Genomic DNA, 20,822 nt, shown 5'->3' with positions numbered 1-20,822 from the left:
TTCTCCCTTCCTGTCTCTCTTAACAAGTTGCTGAAAAAAAAAATGTGTTTCCAATTAGGCGCAGAGGGGAAAAAGAACAACTCTCAACTCCACCACTACAAGAAATGTCTCGGGTAACACCGCTTTTATATCTTCAGATAGATATTTCAATACAACTTTACTTTCCTTTGAATACAAACCAAGTGGAAACATGTTATTTGGGGTAATCACAAAAGAGGTTTCACCTGTATTGTGATTTTTATCCCACAGCTCTGTGAAGTTCATTTGCATTGAAATTAAGTCTTTAAAGAATAAGATGCTCTGTATTTAGAGGATTTAGATAGATTGGCCTACTGATTTTCTCGCAGTGTGTGTTTATGTATGTGTTGGTGTGTGTGTGTGCGCGCGCGCGTGACGTCATGTGCAGACAAAGGTCCTCTCCTGGAGAGTGTGTGTGGCAGTCGGTCGGTCAGTGAGAGAGAGCGAGGGAGCCTGGTGGAGCCGCCGCGCCAGCGCAGAGAGGCACGGAGACGCAGCAGAGCATCAGGGCGTCTTTAACAGGAGGGGAAGAAATAAATAACACAACTTTTTTAAAACAGAAAAACATACGCACAGCGGTGTACGGGTGGGAAACAACGCGCAGGAGATATTGCTTTACTGCAGGGACATAAAATGAAAGGGTTACCTGGCTGTATTTTGGATTCGGAGTCTTGTATTACACCGCTGCGACTTTGACACAAGAGCTGTGCAGGCAGAGTCTCTAGGAGTTGTCTGTTGGAGGGATTTCAGGCACCACGGATCAAAATTGAGTCGGACATCCAGGAACCAGTCAGGGAGTAAGCTAAACTACCTACCTACTGCTCTCACTGGAAAAGACAACCTTGTAAGTATCTTTTTTCTCTATTTTTCCTCATTGAACTGAATCTTTATGAATCCCAACTTCATCCACTCATAAAAAAGTTTCTTTTTCTTTGGCGCACTGTTGCGCGCCCTCGTATATGCATGCATGATGTGGGCATCTTTACATAATCAAAGTGTACCTGCCACGTAGACGCGGCGAGAAAGCATTAGGTTCAGATAAAGGCTCTGATGGCATTAGCAGATGCCCTGAACGCGCCGATCGAGCGCACCGTTATGTGGACAGGAGACGCGCGGCCGTGCGCCTATAGAGGCTGAGGACGAGGACGCGGCTGGAGTGAAGGACATGTTGCGCCAGAGCTGGGCTCTTTATCAAGCTCTGAGACTGGAACAATATTTGTGGAAGGGAGTGAGCGGAAAAAAAACACAAGCGGGCGTAGGGTCTGGGAGTCGGAGTTTGACATCTGTCTTGATTTTCCACGCTGATCCGCATTCAGAGAATATGTTTGGAATTTTCTTTAGGGTTTCTTCATTGAATCTGCCAAACGTAGTCCCACCGCCCTCCTGTGCTTTGTTAAAAAAATAAAAATAAAAGTTATCCAGCAACATAGAAGAAGAAGAAACACGTGTGTTGTCAGATTCAGTCATTACTAAAACAGGGTGAGCAGCTCAGCATCGTATTGACAGTGCTCGAACATTTCTATTGCTGTTGGCATCTTCCCAAAGTGTAAGCTACCTACGCCTCGATTCACGCTGCTGCCAGCAGGAGTCAACACACACACATACACACGCACACAGCACTACTTAGACAGTTACATTCAGCAACATCTGCTGTTAAAAGTGTGATCTTTGGGCAGAGATGTGGTTGGTACTTCCACTTCCACTTCACACGCGCAGTTTGTGTAGGTGATTATGTGGCAACAGTTGCTGGTTTCTCAGCACAGTATAGTCAGATATGATTGAGGAACATGTAATAATTTAATTATAGCCCCAATGTGACATAATATTGAATAAATTCTTCAAGTTCCTGCATTTATCTCAGGTTCTGCTTTATGAACGGTCACTGTGATGCAAAGAGGTGATGATTGTCTTTTGCATATGAAGGTGATAATGTCCAGCGATGTTGAGCCTGCAGAGAGGAGTTTATGGGTTTATGGTGTGGATAAGACTGATGCTGTGAACCTGCAGTGAATAAGCAGAAGGCCTGTGTAGTTAAGAAGTAGATTCAGCAGCCACAGAAGCTCTGATGGCTCTTGTGGGGTGCATGGTGACTCTTACCCAAGAACCACATCTTAAAAGCCAGTTGTTGTTTTTTTTTTTCTGCCGACCAGACATTTTAGCCCAAATTAGAATAGCCTACCTCAATGACTACTGACCAGGCTGCTGTGAAACGTGGTTTTTGTGGAGAATTTCCAGCGTCTCCGAGGACTCTTAACATTTCATTCAGAGCAGGTCAGTGCGGAATTTGACCAACACTTAACCAACAATAGGCTTACAATGCTGTAGAATGAATTTTTTTTTTTTTTTTTTGTTTGTATTTTTTGCTTCCTGGAAGATCTCTATCTATGTGGAGATAGCGGTGATAGACTGCAGCATAAGAGGAACTGATGACTTGCAATTGTGAGATAACTTGAACATTCTAGCCATAGCATGTAGAAGTAGATGTTTGTAGTCAATGTTGGTCATTGCATCATGTTTCCACAGACATGATTATATCTAATCCTTGTTTACAAAAACAAACAAACAAACAAACAAACATAAACAAATGGCTGGAGCACCATGGAAATTGCCCTGGGTAGTCATTATCTCCTCAGGATCCCTGTTGTGTTTCAGTTCTTTTTTAACTGACTGTGAAGCTCTACTGTAAAATAACACAGGCTCCTGACACGCTAACCTTTCCCTTTTGATGTAAGCTAATTAATCTCGGGGTTCAAATGGCAAGCTTTTGTGCCTGTGTGTGTGTGTGTGCGCATGTGTGTTTATTTGTGTATTCACAAGAGAGAACGAGGAGAGCGTTTAGCCACCACCCACAGCCACAAGCCTCAGGGGGTCTTTGATGGTAAAGTGGAGTGTGAGGAGCATTTACACTTCTGTAGAGAGATGAGCTCAGTGGCTTTCAGACAGTTTTAATTAGCTTTAATCCGCATTTCTCAAATGTTTCCTCTTACTGAATGATGAGTCATATTTGCTGACTCAATACTTGCTATATCCAGTTTTCTTTGTGTAAATAGGAACTTTCATTTAAAGGCCATCCTCTTTTGGCAGGAGTCAAATACGTTGTATGAGATAAATCAAGCTGGAGGTGGGACCAGGCTGGCAAGCACAGGGTCATTTTCAGCTCGGGGCTGAAAATGTGACCTTTAACCTTTCAACTTCAGACATGAAGAAATATTATTGCTCTTTATTGGGAATTTTTTCTGAAACATGGCTGCAGCCAACTTGCTGCTCTGACTGCAGCCTTATAGATATTTCTTAATCCAGTCATTCCCATCTTTTTGTTAAAATTCTTCAGAAATGTGCAAACAGAAAATTCTCTAAAATGTCATACAAATTAACATGTGAGACTGCGGTTTAAAGTGACAAAGGTTCTACTGCTGTTAAATTTAATGAACTATATATCACTTCATTTGCATGTGTGCCAGATTCTCCTGCATCTTTAGATCTAACCATGTGACTTCTCAGTGGGAAATTAACCTTTGTCACCATGGATAAGACACAACGCTGCAATATGGGGATGGGATAGTTCTCTGGAGCTCATTGGTTTCCTTAGTAACCAGAGAAGCAACAAGGCTGATCAAGTCCATAAAATTCTGATTGATAGATTACGTTCAAAAGTTAATCCAAGACTACTGTGATGCTGAAAGGCAAGTTAGAGGGGATAAGTTGATGTTTATGACCTCCAACCTTCTTGCTCAAATGCAACAAGACTCCCACAGCAAAGACTTATCGTCTCCCGTGAAGATGATTGTTTTATGTTTCCCTGCGTGAGCTCTGACATCCGTCAAAAGAGAGAGTCCTTGAAACATCTGTGTTGTGATTACTGACGGCGCAATTTCTCCTCCCCCTCGTCTAAGGACCCGCATTCCACCCATTCTTACTCCCAACATCCAGACTGCTTTCACATTCATGCAGGTAACAGAGTCGCATTTTGTCAGCCATTAAATTCCTTTCATGTGCATGTGGCCAGGAAATTAAAGATACACCAACGATACAGCAGACCATCAATCTGATTTGTTTGTGGAGTAAAACCACTTCTATTTATGAGATCAAAGACCACTACCTCTTCCCCAACTGCAGGTCCTGGTTAAGTTGTTGATCACAGCTGTGTCTTCAATAAAAAAAATGTGATACACATTCATCCACCTCACACTGTGTCAGGCACACAAGTCACAAGTGTTGACCACATGTCAGCCGAGGTGAAAAACACACTGTTATATTTGGTATTTGGTTAAAGCCTACACTACATGTGTCTTACAGTTTGCCTCATGTCTTATTAGGTTTTTTGTTTTGTGCTACTGAAAAAAACCTTCAGCAACTATTGTTGCTATATCCTAATTTTTCTTGATAATGAGGATTGTAAATTCCATGTTTACACTCTTTAGACTAAAGTGAGGTCTATATTATACTGTGGTGTGAAAAAAAAGTAAACTGGAAAGTTATGCATGGGATATCCAAATCTATTGCTGCTAATATGATAACTGCCCAAAGAGACCAGGGCAGAGCAGACATTGTTTTGTACCAGGGCTAAATACTTGCTATGTGAGCTATGTTGCATAGTGATAGTGATCAATCATGCTTTAAGGCTCTGTGGTCATTTCTATTTTGGCGGCGGAAATCCTTCTATGCAAAGTGATGGGCAATGATACAGAACAGCAGTGTCATGTGTAATAAGGTGTTGCATTTATGCAAAGAACTTAACACAACAGACAGTAAACTTTCAGCTGACTCGTCTGTTATTGCTCCATCATGGAGGTTTATTCCTAATTTTGGCTACTTGCCAGTGAACCGTTGGAGGTTTCCTGCTTTATGGTTTTATTATCAGTTGCTTGACATGTCCCTTACTCACAGTTACTGGTTGGTTGGAATTATTCTAAAGGATGATTTTGGAAGATATGCCATCTAACATTTATTTATTTTCACATTTTGTAGCTTATATAACTGTGTGTTCTGCTCATACATGATTTGTAAGTAACCTCCCATTTCTGTCAGCTAATTTTTAAATAGACTGTGGTTTTTACAGGAAGCTGTCTATCTGACAGTAGTGCACTACTCCATTAAGACTGTGTGCATGCCTGTGATGCATAGCATTATGGAACAAAATTATATTTTAATATGTCATCTAGATGGAAGGGGAATTCAATGTTTGTGTGTTTGGTCCTGTAGTTATGTGACCTCATCTTTTTTCCCCACATCTTATTTACTCTCACAGCTCGCAACAAGCGATGTACATTGCTTTAGCTAATTAACCAGAAGGCACATTTTGATCACAAGGCAATAAAGCAGAGAGAGAAAGAAAGAAAGAAAGAAAGAAAGAAAGAAAGAAAGAAAGAAAGAATAATTTCCTTTGCAGATTCATGCCCCCTTTGCACGTAAAGCTGCACTGTTGTCATTTGCAAAAATGATCAGTGCAATGTCAGTTAAAATGACCAAAGAAAAGTTTAGTATACAGTGTCTTCACTGTGCAGTCTCACAAGGATTCTGTGGTCAAAAATGTCTGATATTGGAATTTCAAATGTTCACCTCTTGAACAGATAATGAAAGAAGTATAAAGAATATAGACCAATGTTCATTACACACACTGGTCACAGTGACCAAACGTTCCCATCAGCTGATGGTCATACTGGGCGAAGCATGTACGAGCCACATGCAGCCAGAGCCACCGCCGATTTCATTTGAAATATCAAGAGCACAAGACACACACACAGACACACACACAGCTTTGATGATGCAATGTCAGACACTTGTGATGGCGGGCACTGGACCACATCAGCTGGTGAAAAACCCAACCCTTCTTGCTTCCGTGCTCTCCCATTCATTTCCGTCCTTGTAAGCTCTTTTATGTCTTGTGTGTATGTGTGAGTGTCTGTGTATACGTGAGGTTGGCATATGTTACAATTTTATAAAGGATATCTTAAGTCACATAGAAAGAGGAACCAAAAGAGGAAGTTTTTGTTTTCCTACCAGCAAAATTTTACATGATTACAGGAGGGTTTTTTTTTTTTTTCAGTTTTAGTTACTTGCTGACTCATCTGCATTGAGCGTGTGCTAAAGTCTGCAAATGTTAGGACAGTGAAGCACATTTTGATTTGAAGTGAAATAATAACAATGAGATTGTGTTGCTGACATGCCACTTTAGCTCAAGGATGTTTATATTCACAGATGTGCGGTGCGACCATGCCCTAGAGTCCCATCTAGTGATTTCTGCTGCTTGGTAAAAAGAGGACATCTATGGATTCTTCCAGCAAGAGGAAGGCAAAAACAGTGCAAGAAGTGTTTAATTAGTTGATTCAGTCATATACTGGACTGGACTGGACCTGCCTTGAGCCATTAAAAGCAGGGAAAGTATGTCTTCAGGCAGGAGGTTGTAGGGAAACAGAAACATAAAGAGATCCTTGAAAGCTTTGAAGAAGGCTGCACACAGCCTCATTCTGGGACGAATGTTCACCTTTCATCACAACAAAAAAAACCTGAAGCACACAGCCAAGACGAGGCTTGAATGGTTTTGTGGGTAAGTCCTTGAATGGCACCGACCAAAGCTTGGACTTCACCCCCAGAGAACATTTGTGGAAAGACCTGCAGAGGGCAGTTCACAGAGCATTCACTCTGGCAGGGTTTGAGAGGGTCTGCCAGGGAGGAAAGGAGAAACTGCCCAAATGCACAAAGCCTATAGAAGAATTTGCTAAGACCTGAAACTGTAGTTTGCTGCCAAGAGGCGCTTCAACAAAGTACTGAATAAAAGCTCTGAATACCTGTATAAACCAGAGATTTCCACTGTTTATGGTCGATGAATTAATACAATCCATTTTATATTAATTCTACAACAGTACTAAGTGTTTCATATTATCACTAAATTAAAGTTTGTTCTCAGTTTTTGCCTTGAGTGTGGTCTCCAGCTGGTGAAACCTGCAATAGGTGGGACTGAGGTCAGGTGACTGGGTTGGCCGGTCAAGAACATTCCAGTGCTCGGCCATAAAAGCTCCTTAGTTGTCTTGTCTGAGTGATGAAGTTACGTTAACCTGTTATACTTCTGAAAACCTCAAATTTAACCATACAAGCACTGACTGATTTCAAATGCAACTCAGAAATAAAAAATATGCCACATTCTAAACAGACTCAGAGAGTCCACTGTTTTTCATATTGGTAACTAAGCTGTGACCTACTGTAGAGTTTTCTGTTTCACGTCTAGATATTTTTGGACTGTATTAGTGAAGCAAACATGACGCTTATTTCCTGTTGCTTCTTTGCATTTGTAAGATAATACCATGAAGTCTGCTGTGGTGTACTCACCTTGCAGATCACATCTGTCCTTTCACATGCGCGCATTTCCTTTCCTTCAGAGTAGCTAGTTGGTGATTTTGACAAGTTTCGGTGATAAATTGAAAAAAACTAAATAGGCTTTGGAGTCAAACCCTGAAGTCTCTGTGGGACCACACTGACGCAACCCCATATTGCATCTGAACTGTGGTGATGTAATCTGTGGAATCTGTCTCCAATAGTGTGATTTCATTAGAGGATGGCTGAACACACCCAACAATAAACTGCTGAGAAACCTGACACAGATGGAAGAGACTGTTTATGCGGATCCAGACCTTGTGAAATCGTTAATTATCATAAAAAAACCAACAAAAAAAACAGTAAATGCCCTAAAGTAACAGTCACATACTGCAAATGTTCTCCCAGTTCCTCTTGTTGTGGCTGTGGAAGGTTTTGTTTTTAAAAACACCTCAGAAGAAATATCCTCATTTCTAGCAGGTAGTATTCTAGTTATGATTTTCAGTTCTTCACTTGTCTCATTTTGAGGTTGGACTATATTTATGAGTGCTATTATACGTCTACATGTTAATGTGCCAATGTTAGAGTGTCAGTTTTCAGAAAGTAATTTCCTTTAACACTCTAAACATACTCAGAGCAGCCCTAAGGCTTAAGCAAACTAAGCACCTGCTCAGTGCTTTTCTTTGGGATATACTATATCAATAGGAATCATACAAAAACACAATATTGTGTTAATGGGCTGGCCATCTAATTCTACTGGTTTAACCAAATCCCATTCTCAAAAAAAAAGAAACAGATAATGGGTGTGTCAAATTTACATTTGGTGTGTGACGAAGCTTTTAAACACACCATCCTTCTTTGGCTACACACACTCCACATCCACCAGCTGATGCATTGTTGAAATGGCCTTGGAAACAGTTTTTGGTGTGGTGTCCCACTTCACCCTGAAATTACACAGAGAGACGTGGTGAAAACCAGTCACAATGATCTCTCCCTTTTATAGGAGACCAGCATATACCATGGTTTGACTGGCTGTGTGTTTATGAGTTGACCCAAGGGAAAATAGAGCTTGAGATGCAAATAAAACTGGGAGGAACTCATTTAAAACATTCCTGTATGCCATTGCTTGTTGTCAAATTCTGCACCAACGCCACTAAGTTTGGGTGTGAAGTTGCATACATGTACACATGGCTTTGGCTGCTCAAAGCTGCATTTCTGAGGAGCTTTTCATGGATTCATTTCATGCTTATAGATCTTTTTTTTCTTGTTTTTGCCATTTAGCCTGGAAAAGCTGCTGTACCAAAGCATGTGGAACCGATCACAGCACAAAGACCTTACAGCAAAGAAGCTTATTAGACGGACGGTTACAAAATGAAAGAGTGTGTTACACACTCCTCTGCAGAGGATAACCCATGAGTTGGATTTCGCTTGTCAGTCAACTCTCCCGAGCCATGATCCCTGAAAGAATTTATAGCCAAATTAAAATGTTATTTATGATGCTGGCTGTTACTTTGAAATGAAACATTGCTTCCAGTGGCTTCGGACTAACCAGAAGCCACTGTGAAAGCCACTCAGCCTGTCTCTGCAGAGCTGTGTGTAATTTAGCAGCAACAAGTTAACTCCTTCTCCCCGGGGAGTAAAACATTATTTTGTCAGAGAAGACGTTCGAGAGCAAAAGTTCCACAAGTGCTTCTGTTGCTGGTGTGATGAAACACTGCTGCTCCTGCTGTACTGTAAAGCTCCTGCTGTGTGTTGTGTTTTTCCTTCATTTGAGACGCACAACACCATCAAGTCCCGGTCACTTGACGGTGACTATCCCTTTTGGCTTTTGTACATCAAATTTTCCATAAACAGATTCCTGTCATTCCCCCGTTCTATCACAGTTAACGAGCAAACATGTGCTGCGATTGAAGTGCTTGAAGTGTTTGGAGGGGTATCATCCGCTGACGAGCCGTGAATCAGCTCGTCACGGCTGCAGTCGCACATGACTCAACAACACCACCTCTCAATCCAGCCCTTGTCCTGAGCTCCGCTGGTGCTGGTCCGCAGCAACTGTTTGAGAGTATGTGCGAGTGTGAGGGTGTGTGTGTGGTTCATGTGTGCTCACCCATGATGTGAAAGAGAAAGTTAGAGAATGAAAGCCTATGCTGTGTATGTGTGTGTATGAGGGAGAGAGAGAGAGAGAGAGGGTGTTTGTGTGTATTCTGGGTTGTAGAAGTCCTGTTTCTCTGCTTTCTGGGGTGGGAGTGTGGAAACAATGGGCACATTGTGTGGGGAGTTGGCAAAGAGGAGACGGGGAGGTGGTGGTGGAGAAGGAGGAGGTGGGGTGAGGTGGGGAGGAGAGGAGAGGAATGGAGGAGATAGGAGGGCAGAGCTGAGGAAAAGGGAGATGACAAAAGATGACGGAGGGAGAGAACATGTGGAGTGAAGTCGGGGTGAGAGGAGTGACAGCAGTGGGAAGGGAGAGAAGAATGGGTGAATGCGGAGAGGAGTTATGGAAGAGGAGAGGAAAAGGGTGAAGTGGAGGAGTGGAGATGTAATAAAAAGAAAAGAAAAGGAGGGAATGGAGGAAAAAAGTTGTTGGTTTAAGTAAATGAAATCAGGACAGACAGGACAGAAAGTAGAGAAGGTTATTGGTTGGAAAGGAGATTAAAGTCAGGAGAGGAGGAGAAGAGGTAGGAGAAGTGTGGAAAGTTTCACTTGTCATACACATTCCCACAACAGTGCCAAGTGGGAATCTGTGGATCAGGCTCACGTTCAAAAAATTTGAAATCTTAGAGTATCCTGTCTGCAGTGGGACAGATGTAAAGAATATCAGGCTTTTAACACCAACATGAGGCGACAGACCTGACACCTTGAAAGAAATGGAAAATCTTCATCCAGACAGACGCAAAAAGAGTTAATGTTAAAAATACAAACTCAACAGAGTGGCTAGTCTTCTTCACAGGTGGTGAAAAATGACACCAAGTGGGTAAAAAGTGAGAAAAAATACAATTTACTCAGATGGATCAGAGTTCTTCCAAACGTCTATCATGGATGTCTAATGACACCGTGAGGTTAGCTATATAATCTGAGGCACGGGCCTAAAATAAACAGGGCATTGTAAAGTCTACAGACAGTTTGCAAGGTTTCATTGAAGAGACTTTCATGTTTCCTCCATCGCTCGTAACCCAGTCATCAAAGTGTGGTTCAAAAAATACACAGTACAACTCTTGCTATACGGGTGATTTACTTTATATGCTAAATATACTTCTATATACGCCTTTAAAAATCGCAATCATGCCACAGATGTGTACAATGGAATGATTATTCAGTATGACATTTTATGTACGACTGTGACCACCCTTAGAAGCTGTGGGGCTTTGCTTTGAAAAACAAGAGTTCTTTAAAGCCAGAGCCAAGAACATATCCTGAGATGCTTCACTGATGAACTGCAACTGAATTCCATTTCTTGGATAATAAAACATCTTTTTTTTTCTTCGTCTGAACTTTACCATCCAGCTGCAGCTTCATGTGGTATTTTATTCGGCGCTTCAAAGCCAGAAGATGTATTGTTTTCTCTATAAAAAGACAAAATCCCAGATTCATCATGATAATTCCCTGTGAACCGACTCACCAGTGTGATCGCCTTGAGCTTTTTCATCAGGGGAGAATGGATTTTCAAAGTGAAATAATTCCATCCAGACTTTAACACACGACTGTGTAGAGTCAGGGTCTTATCAGTTCCAGAGCAGAGAGGGGGAATAATGATGTACAGTTGGAGGATCATCCATTAATCTAATTGTCTGTTGAATATCATAGACCTGCAGATCAGGGAGTGGCCAGACATCTGTGTAACACACCAATAATTTTCACTTATACAGACTAAACTCTCCCTCAGTGTAGGAATAACATGTCAAACCTAAAATTCAGTGTTGTTCCACTTAAAGTTTTATTCCTCTCGGGACTGTATTAACACTGGGACCAGAAAGGTGGATGATGAATGGGTTTCGAGACGGGGAACAGACCCGGCTTTGTTGAGGTTTATCTAACTTCTGTTCTGGCATCGACTTGACCGGAGTCAGCTTGTCTCGGTAGGTGTGAGACCCGATGGTGAGAGGACACAAAGGACATTCATGAACAGTGTGCTCACTCTTCCTGAAAATTTGACTGAAATCTCTTCAGTGACATGACATTATTTGTCAATGTCAATGAACTCCATTTTGCGAGGTTTAGGGAAAGATCATTTGTATTATAAAGTACATCAGTGTTAGTGTCATACTGTATATCCATATGGGGATGACTGCAGGTCAAAGGTGAAGTGAACAACATGCCCCTCCAACATGAAACTCCTCTGACCGCTGATTCCTCATTTAAATGGCTTTGTCCCAAAATAAACATAATGTGTGACTTCCTGTGTAGTTTAGCGTAGTGTCATTAGAGGTTAGGTCACAACTTCCGAAGTTTCAGCAGCCATACCATAACTAATTAGCTATTTTGGGCAATCCAGCTCTCCTAAATCTAAAATGTCAACAGATATTTTATCTTCTTTCACCCCGTATCTTGAGCGTGAACTTTTTTTTTTTTTTTCATCAACAAGCATCATGATGTGCAGGCAGCTGGTGTTGTTGAGTCTTAGCAGCGGATTTTCGACAGCTGAAGGCTGTAGGGATATCTCATCCTCTCAGGGTGTGTCATGTCATGTTTATTCATCTCATTTGCCAACAGCTCATAAAGTTTGTATGAATGTAACAGTGAGAGAAAGGCTATAATAAGTGTGTGTGTGCGTGTGTGTGCCTGTGTGTGTTAATGAGCTGTATGCTCTGAACATACGGATGCAGCCCTGGTGCTGATGCTTGAGTTATGACCTCATTTGTATGGATTCCAGGGTGGTCCTACTCCTTTCATAGACTGTTAGACACTTCCACACACAGAAAACACACTCTCTCTTCTCTCTCTCCGCACAGCCAGACTTTGTCACACATTAATAACATGGACACACACAGGCACAGTGAGCATTTTGTTCTCTATCCTTAATAACACCCTGGGTTCGAGACGTTGACCACACACACACCTCCAAACTTCCAAACCTTTCGCTCTCACTCACACACGCACACACATACACTCAAATACCTCATCAGTGTAGTAATTCAAACTGATATAGTGCAGATATTATACACACCCAGGTGTGGGAACAGAGAAATCTAAAATCCCCTCTTTCTGTGTCATCTCTCTTGCTCAATCTTTCCCTTTTTACCAGACCCACCCATCGGCTGTCGGGAGCAAACACACACACTAACACACACACACACACACACACAATGACAGGATCTCCCTCCGCAGGCTCCAAGGGTCTGATGAAAGTGTCGGGAATGTGTACAGAGAGGCCACTGACACTTCCTCCACTTTCTAGTACTGACGACTGGCCTCAGGCATCTAATGCCCCGGTGACTGCTCCCTCCAGACGTTTAATGGTCATAAGCCTCAGATGACAGGCAGAATGGACGGGCTTTCATCTGCCGTAGTAGTTGCCGTAGCGGCCGCCTCTCTCAGCTGCTGCCTTCTCCACCTATAACCGAGTCGCTGTATTTCCTCTGTCTAACTAAACAACAGTTAAATAATGTCCTCGGTGAACCAGGTCCTTGTTCCAGGTGTCAAACAAAGGTCACTGGACTTGATTGAGGTTCTTTTCAGTTCACATTGAAAAGTCTGGCATCCTCACGACTCCAGAGAGAGACTAAAACAGAGACTTTTTGGAAACACTGCTGATCCAGTTTCAGTTTGAGTACTCTAAATGACGTATGCATCCATTGTTCGCGCCCTGATTTGGTCTTATCAGCCTCGGCTCCCACTGGTCAATACAACATGTCTAACCAGCTGCATGTGTTTCAGACCCCTGTTGTCTTTTCCAGCAGAGTAAACACCCTGCTTCCTGTTTACACAGGATTTGTGTTTTCAGGTGTCAGTGTGGATGCTTTAGCTTCATATCAGAAATGATATGGAGCTAAAACAGTCGTCTGGAACGGAGTTGGCTTCCACTATGAAATGCCATTTGAAATCAAAAATGTACTGTGGGCATAACTCCAGTTATTTAACCCCTTGTGATGCAGTTAAAACCTCAGGAGTTGTTGCGATGACAGTGTGTCCTGCAGTTTCTGAAGAAATTGGCAGACAAATTAAGTGGGTTTTTCCAAAGTTACAGTCTTATTAGTTCAATTCCTTCTTTATGTTTCATATTAGTATAACTTGACCGTTGAGTTTGTCTCCCATCACTTTCTGCAGTAGCACAGTAGAAAGGGATCTCTGAAAGAAGCAATGATAACAGCAAACAAGGGCCGTCTCTGTGTACACACAGCGATACCAGTTATCTGTTGTTCAATATTTTGAGTGTTTGGAATAAGGGCTCTGGTCACAAGTTAAATACAAACATGTAATGGAAAAAACGCCACCCTGTTTTAAATGATAACTTGCTGGTGGCTATTTTTTGACATGTCATATAGAAATCAATGTGCAGAAATTAAGCAGATACGTCTGGCTTGTATGAGGCAGTGTAGTATTAGCAATAATTCAATATAGGTAATACAATGTACCACTGCTATTTCAGTGAATTAAATAACATTTTACAGCCACTCCAAGCAAACATCGCTGCAGATGGAGGTCCATATCAATCCCCTCAGGAAATTGAAGATATAAACACAGTCCAGAAAACCGTTTATTTAATTGATTAGGGTTTCCTTTTTGTTATCACTGGGCTAATACACACCCGGCTGAGGAATATAAGGATGTGGCACTGTGCCAACACTGTGAGCCAGCCTGCTGTATAGTTGATGGGCAGTGTAGTTGCTTTTGGCTTGGAATAAGATTAGAAATGGCCTAAATATAGAATTTATAGCGCAGTGTGCCGTGGAACAAAAGCCCAGTAAGGAACTAAATTATGGGTTATAGCTATCCGCAAAACTAAACCCTCTGCATTATGTAACATGTCTTGTAAATTACATCTATCAAAACGGAATATTACCAACGAGATTTAGTGCTCCTTTGCAAGTTGAGGTGCAGGAGTTGAAAAATATTTTTTGGCAATCCTCAGCTTTCATACAGTAGCTTTCAGCGCCGCCTCATTTTGCGGGAGTATCCCTTATTTGTCATGTGAATTTTTGAGAGGTGAAGGTGGTGAACATTTCAAATTAGTCCAAGAAGGGAAAAAAAGGAGGAAAAAAAAAAACTCCCTCATTCCTCAAGTCTTCATGTTTTCAGTTCAGGTTTGGCAGAGTGGGGATTTTAGCTGTGTCACTGCAGAGCTAAAAGACGGTTTAAAGGATTGGAGCAGTCATATTAGAAGGTAAATCAGAGGAGAAGGATTTCCACAAAAACACTGACCTTTGACCCCACAACCTCTAATACCCGTTATTTCATTCCTCATCCCGTCTTGTTTCTTCAGTTGCTTCCCCCCTTCTCTCTCTTTGTCTATGGATCAGTTACACACACACACACACACACACTCTCTCTCTCTCTCCCCCTACTCTTACCCTGAGGTCCTGTTTCCGGTCTGGTGTGTATGAGAGTGAGAGAGAAGAGCTAGCATCTGTGTGGGATTGGAGCTTATTACACACAGAGACACACACACCCACACAGAGGGAGAGAGAGAGAGAGAGAGAGTTTTCCTGTTAGCATCGTTTGTGTTTGTTGACTTTTAAGCATTGCGTTGCTACTTAGTTTTTAACACACACCCCACCCACCTTTGCAATGTTGCTGTAAACTCATTTGATAATAGAGGTTTTGTTTCTAACAAACCTATTTAGACCTTTTGCTCTTACAAAGCTGCTTTTCTCAACCATAGCTGCTTTCTGTATGTGACATATACTCACAGCACCACACACACACACAAACACAAACACACACAAATGAACCAAGTTTTTGTTTTTCCATGTTTCACAAATGGGCTTAAGTCCACATTTCCCAAAGCACTGATTTGTGGAGAACATTATGAAAGAGGAATATATATATTTTCCTGAAAAAGAGATTAGCCCATTCTTAACTGAAGGAGAAACTGTGCTCAGGAAAGGGAACACAGAGGCCACACTGTGTGTATTTGAGTTTCCAAATCCATATAAATACATGATTCAAATACTAAAAAATATTTTTTAAATGGTACTTCAAGTTTACTTTTTGCCCCATAATTACCATTTCAGTGCTGCCAATGAAAGGCCCAGACTACACTGTACACAAACATGCTCATACTCACACACACTGAGTCAAAATCACCTTCACTGATATCAGTGCAATTCCAAAGAACAGCCCAGAGCAACACAGCAGGCGTGACCGTTTTTGAGTAGATTCCGAGTCAATCTCTTTGGCATTAAGATTTTATTTACTGGTAATGCAATCGTATTGAAATTCCCATGTACAGTCAACCCGCTTGTTCTTTTCATTCTCAGTGCTTTTTCCAGTGCTCATTTTTATCTGGTTTTATGATCTTGTAAACATCAGAGGTTTGGCCAATGCACATGCACTCGAGGAAAACGAGTATGAAATCCGCTGGTGAAACGGACCTGTGTTGTTTTTGACATGGTCACAGATCAGGGCCATGTCCTGATTGGTGTAAGCATTTTTCAGTAGGATACATACAGGTTAGGAATGCTTTTCCTGTGGGAACATCACAAGTCCAATTTTTTTATTTATTTTTTTTATTTCAAACATAAAATAAAGTTTAAAAACAAACAACCAAAAAAATACAAACAATAAAGCAGTGCCCGAAAAGGAGTAGGTAGAAGTAAAATTTATAGGACCCTACCCCTTCCCTTGTCTTTAAAGGAGACACATTCTGCCCCCTTTCCACAAATTAAAATGGTTCCCAGGTGTCTTAAAGACATATCTGTTACATGCTCAGTCAAAATACCCCATGGATCAAACATCACAGCTCTCTCTTCATCTGCTCAAAACAGTCACTGCTCACCCCGTCCTGCCCTCTCTACCGGTACCATTACTCACAGGTAGGGGTGGTATTATGCAAATTTGAAAACTAATGACATCATTGTATGACAAACTGAGGCAACAGCTCGTATAACCACATGGATTTCAAACTAGAGAGCCTGCAAATTACAGATTTTTTTTGTCAATTCTCACATTTTAAGGGCCGGAAGACAAGCCAAACACCCAAATATATGTTAAAGAGCCTTCAAAAAGTGATATTTCCATAATATGCCCCCTTTAATCATTGGTATATTCTTCTTTCAGAAACACCAGTGCCACCATGGATGAGGAACAGTGCTACTACAATGAGACCATCGCCTTCTTCTACAACCGCAGTGGCAAGCACCTGGCTACTGACTGGAACACCGTCAGCAGGCTGGTGATGGGCCTGGGCATCACCGTGTGCATCTTCATCATGCTCGCCAACCTTCTGGTGATGATCGCCATCTATGTCAACAGGAGATTCCACTTCCCTATTTACTACCTGATGGCCAACCTGGCAGCTGCTGACTTCTTTGCTGGACTGGCCTATTTCTACTTGATGTTCAACACGGGACCGAACACGCGGCGTCTGACTGTTTCCACGTGGCTGCTGCGCCAAGGCCTGATCGATACCAGCCTGACGGCATCCGTGGCTAACTTGCTGGCCATCGCCATCGAGCGCCACATCACCGTGTTTCGCATGCAGCTACACACGCGTATGAGCAACCGGCGCGTGGTGGTGGTGATTGTCATAATCTGGACCATGTCCATAGTCATGGGGGCCATCCCCAGTGTGGGCTGGAACTGTATCTGTAGTATTTCTTCTTGTTCCAACATGGCACCGCTTTACAGCAACTCCTACCTGATCTTCTGGGCGGTGTTTAATCTGGTGACGTTTGTTGTCATGGTGACACTCTACGCCCACATCTTTGTGTATGTGCGGCAGAGGACCATGAGGATGTCGCGGCACAGCTCTGGACCACGGCGCAATCGAGATACCATGATGTCTCTGCTGAAAACTGTGGTGATTGTGTTGGGTAAGTCAGATCTATCTATCTATCTATCTATCTATCTATCTATCTATCTATCTATCTATCTATCTATCTATCTATCTATCTATCTATCTATCTATCTATCTATCTATCTATCTATCTACAGACCGATTAATTGATTAATTGGTTGGCCAATTACACACATTTTCTCTAGTCAGCAGAATGTGTGTTAGCACCAGACACACATGCACACACACATTAAGATGCAACAGTTAGATGACGTTTGGGCTTTTTACTTGCAAAGCTGTTATTGCATTTATTTACAGTAACTTTTTATACATTCTAACAAACATAATGACTGCGACTCTGTGATCTTCTTGTGCCACATACACCAAAGATTTCATACTACTGTTACAAGAAGGGACGTCTGTGCTTTTCATTTGTTTCATTCGTTCATTCGTTGATGTTTTTGAACACTCACTGTTTGCTTGCTACCTGTCGTGCTAACTTTTGGTAGTCTGTGTTTGCATTATCACTACTTCTAGCTTCTGTGTCCTTTTGGAATAGAGGTCTATAAGGTGACATGCGGTAAAGAAAAAATGCCAGAATAAGCGATACAAACCAATGAATGAACTCGTGTCCAGAAAATGCTGCCTTGACATTGTGACCATGAGTTTACCCACCTGCTGCTTGAGCATCTTCGATTGTTTTTAAATGGATGAGCCGTCTATCTGTGTAGCAGCATATCTGAAGTCATCAGCAGTGCCAGAACAATGAATCTGTTCATTGGTCTCTTGAGTCCAAGCACTGTGTCTGCCTAGCACGACTGCACAGCCTGACATACATCATCTCATCCAATCCTGTTCCCTTACAAACTACATTAATTTGATGTGATTATGCTGGAGCAGTTTATTCTGAAGGGCTGCTCAGTGCAACATTAATTTGTTCTGATGCATTTATGAATTCAGGCGCCATTGAATTTATACTTTTGCTGATGAAACATATGAGGATAGATGATACAGTTGTTCCAGCTGCTGAGGAGAAGTAGATGGATTTTCTTTATTTCTTTAATATAAAATCAAAGTGGAGTTTGAAAAGATGTTTTCAGTCTAGAGACAGACTTAATTGTATGGAAAATTACCGAAAAAGGGTTAGGCGGCCTACGGGTTGGAGATTCGGTTCTAGCAGGCCACATTTTGAAAATATAAACAAGTCAAAAGTCCAAGCCCCTATCCTCAGACTTCTCTCTGAAGCCACGCCTCCAGAGCACAGGAACACCCAACACTTGTTCAGCATAGGGTTACTGAAGTGCACAAAGAGCGGTAATGTGTAGAGATGGGAGAGAGGGACAGAGATGACAGCTTGATTGACACATCAAGATCCAATCATCTTGAATGTTGCGTTCAAGATGATTGGATGTTGTTTTTACAGGCTTGTTCGTCCAACAGGTGGCTGCAGAATAGGATCTCCAACCCTACCTTTAAGTTTTGGCTTGTTTATGGTTGCACTGTGGAAAGTAAATATTGTTATCAGATTTCAGTGGGACTGTTAACAGAGATTGGTATCAGCCTCCTAACTCATTGCATCATTGACAGGACAGCTTGTATGAGGCAATTTCTCACTAGCCCCAGCATGTCACTTTTTAAAGATTTTTTCTTTCTCGTATTTCCTTCAGGTTAGTATTGTAGTATTGTTTTTTTGTTTTGTTTTTTTCTGTGTCTGACTTCAGGCTGAGCTGTATGTGCAGTCTGACAGTTTTACGACTAAGCGTTCAGTAGAGATATGTCTCCCACTTCGCATGTCTCCAGGCTCTTCACTGGTATGTGACGAATAGACGCATTGCTATTTTTAAAAAAAAAATGTCTTATTCACGTGGACTGACTGAAGCACAGTAGCGGACTAACCCAGCTGTGTGTAACATAAAGTGTGAACTGTGGGAAAAGGAACTTCTCACTGCCTGTACGCAGGATGTGTCAGTCCTAGACAAAACATACCAAAGGATTCCATGTGATTTGTCTCCAATGTGCTGTGTTATCTCATCATGTTGCTTCTGTTGTCTTTACTCCACTCTTAATTCAAAGCAGTGGACAGCAGAATGTGCTCTGTACTGTAGCCTACAGTATATGTAGAATTGGAGTGTTTACATTTTCTCCTGCTTATAGATGCTTTGTCCATTTTTGCTTATTAAACCTGTCTCATAGTCCAGCTTCAAGTTTTACACAGATGTTTAAACTTTGTGTCAAGGCACATGAGCCTGTATTAACAGCACAATATCTCACCTTCAATGTCATATATAGATTTTTAAAATCCTGTCATATCATTGCAAAATGCTCCTGACTTGATGATGTCATTCTTCTGCAGTTTTACAGTGTAAACACTAGAGGATTCTTCAGAACCATATTACTCACACTCTATTTGAAGAGTTTTGCAATATCAGGTTCCTCCAAGGCCTTACTTATTCTTAGTGATGTGACACTCTAGGCTCATAAACCATTTACAAATGTTTTACAGAAATGCTTAGTTTACCACTGTGAGTAATTTTAGAATAGAAAAAAAAACAAAGTGTGGGGAATCAATTACTGAGGGATACAAGCTTTGAATAATCACTACACTATAGCAACTTTGTTTGAATTTTTAGTAATCAAGAAGACATCGTACTGTGTGCATGTAGAATGAATGCATGAACGAGGACTAAAATCACTCCTATTAATAAAAAACGTTCTTTCTGTAATGCAATTGGGCAAAGTCTGAGCTTTGGAGGTGAAGGCATTGTTTGTTTGCCTTTTGTAAGAAGAGTTGTACTATTCTTATGACAGCACAACAAATCTCACTATTATTGATTCAAAATCATTGTTTCAAATTCCTCAACAAATCACATTTGTTTCTCTTTATTGATGCCAGGCTTGCACTGGGAAAGTGAGTCTTTTGAGTGAGGGTGTAATGTGTTTTGGTTGAGTCTGGAATCCACTGCTGTTTCAGGATGAGGTCATTTCTAAGCACTGAGGAGGATATTAAATAGCACATTTTTCGTTGCACTGATAGAAGGGAGGTACTTTCAGTCCAATCACTGACTCACGTCTCTTGGACACCTCTTTCCCATTTTTAAAAAAAGAAAAAGAAAAATCCCTATCCGCCTGTTCCTGTGTTTCTCTGGTCCAACGTAAAACAAAAAAGGTTATAAGGTAATTAGTTTCCAGGGGGTTAAAGTTGCCATTGAGTACTGGGTTTTGATCATGTTTCTCTACTCAGAGAAAGGTTGAGATGAGTTCAGCCTTTTGCTGTTTGACCAGGGAGTAAATCCCACAGCAGTACCCCTTCCAGCTTTCCCCATCTGCTGAGCAGATGATAATAACTGCTCCCCCGCTGCCTACTGTCCTCTTCGCTTGTCCCTCTCAGGATGCTGTAAACCCAGCCATGGGTGATTGCACCTCAGAAGGACAGGATGAGGTTTTAGGGAGAGAAAAAAAAAGCTAGTTACGCACACTTGCACACGTGCGTACACACGCACACACATAGACTGTGTCTCGTTCACATGAATCCCCAGGCTGAATAAAGAACAGCGGGACAAAG

At 41.7% G+C, this 20,822-nt stretch overlaps 1 protein-coding gene across 1 annotated transcript in view; it reads left to right on the top strand.

Moving 5' to 3' along the window:
* The first annotated feature begins 466 nt into the window (after nt 1-466).
* lpar1 (lysophosphatidic acid receptor 1) overlaps nt 467-20,822 on the top strand; it is a 35,319-nt gene continuing 14,963 nt past the window's right edge. The window contains exons 1-2 of the mRNA XM_083983729.1: nt 467-862; nt 16,543-17,297. Of these exons, the coding sequence (XP_083839855.1) occupies nt 16,559-17,297 (739 nt within the window). The 5' untranslated portion in view covers nt 467-862; nt 16,543-16,558. The remainder of the gene's footprint in view (nt 863-16,542; nt 17,298-20,822) is intronic.

Source organism: Trachurus trachurus (genome assembly GCF_905171665.1).
Source record: "Trachurus trachurus genome assembly, chromosome: 12".
NCBI lineage: Eukaryota > Metazoa > Chordata > Actinopteri > Carangiformes > Carangidae > Trachurus > Trachurus trachurus.
Note: the sequence above shows the minus strand (reverse complement) of the source record. Positions and strands in the feature narration are given on the sequence as shown.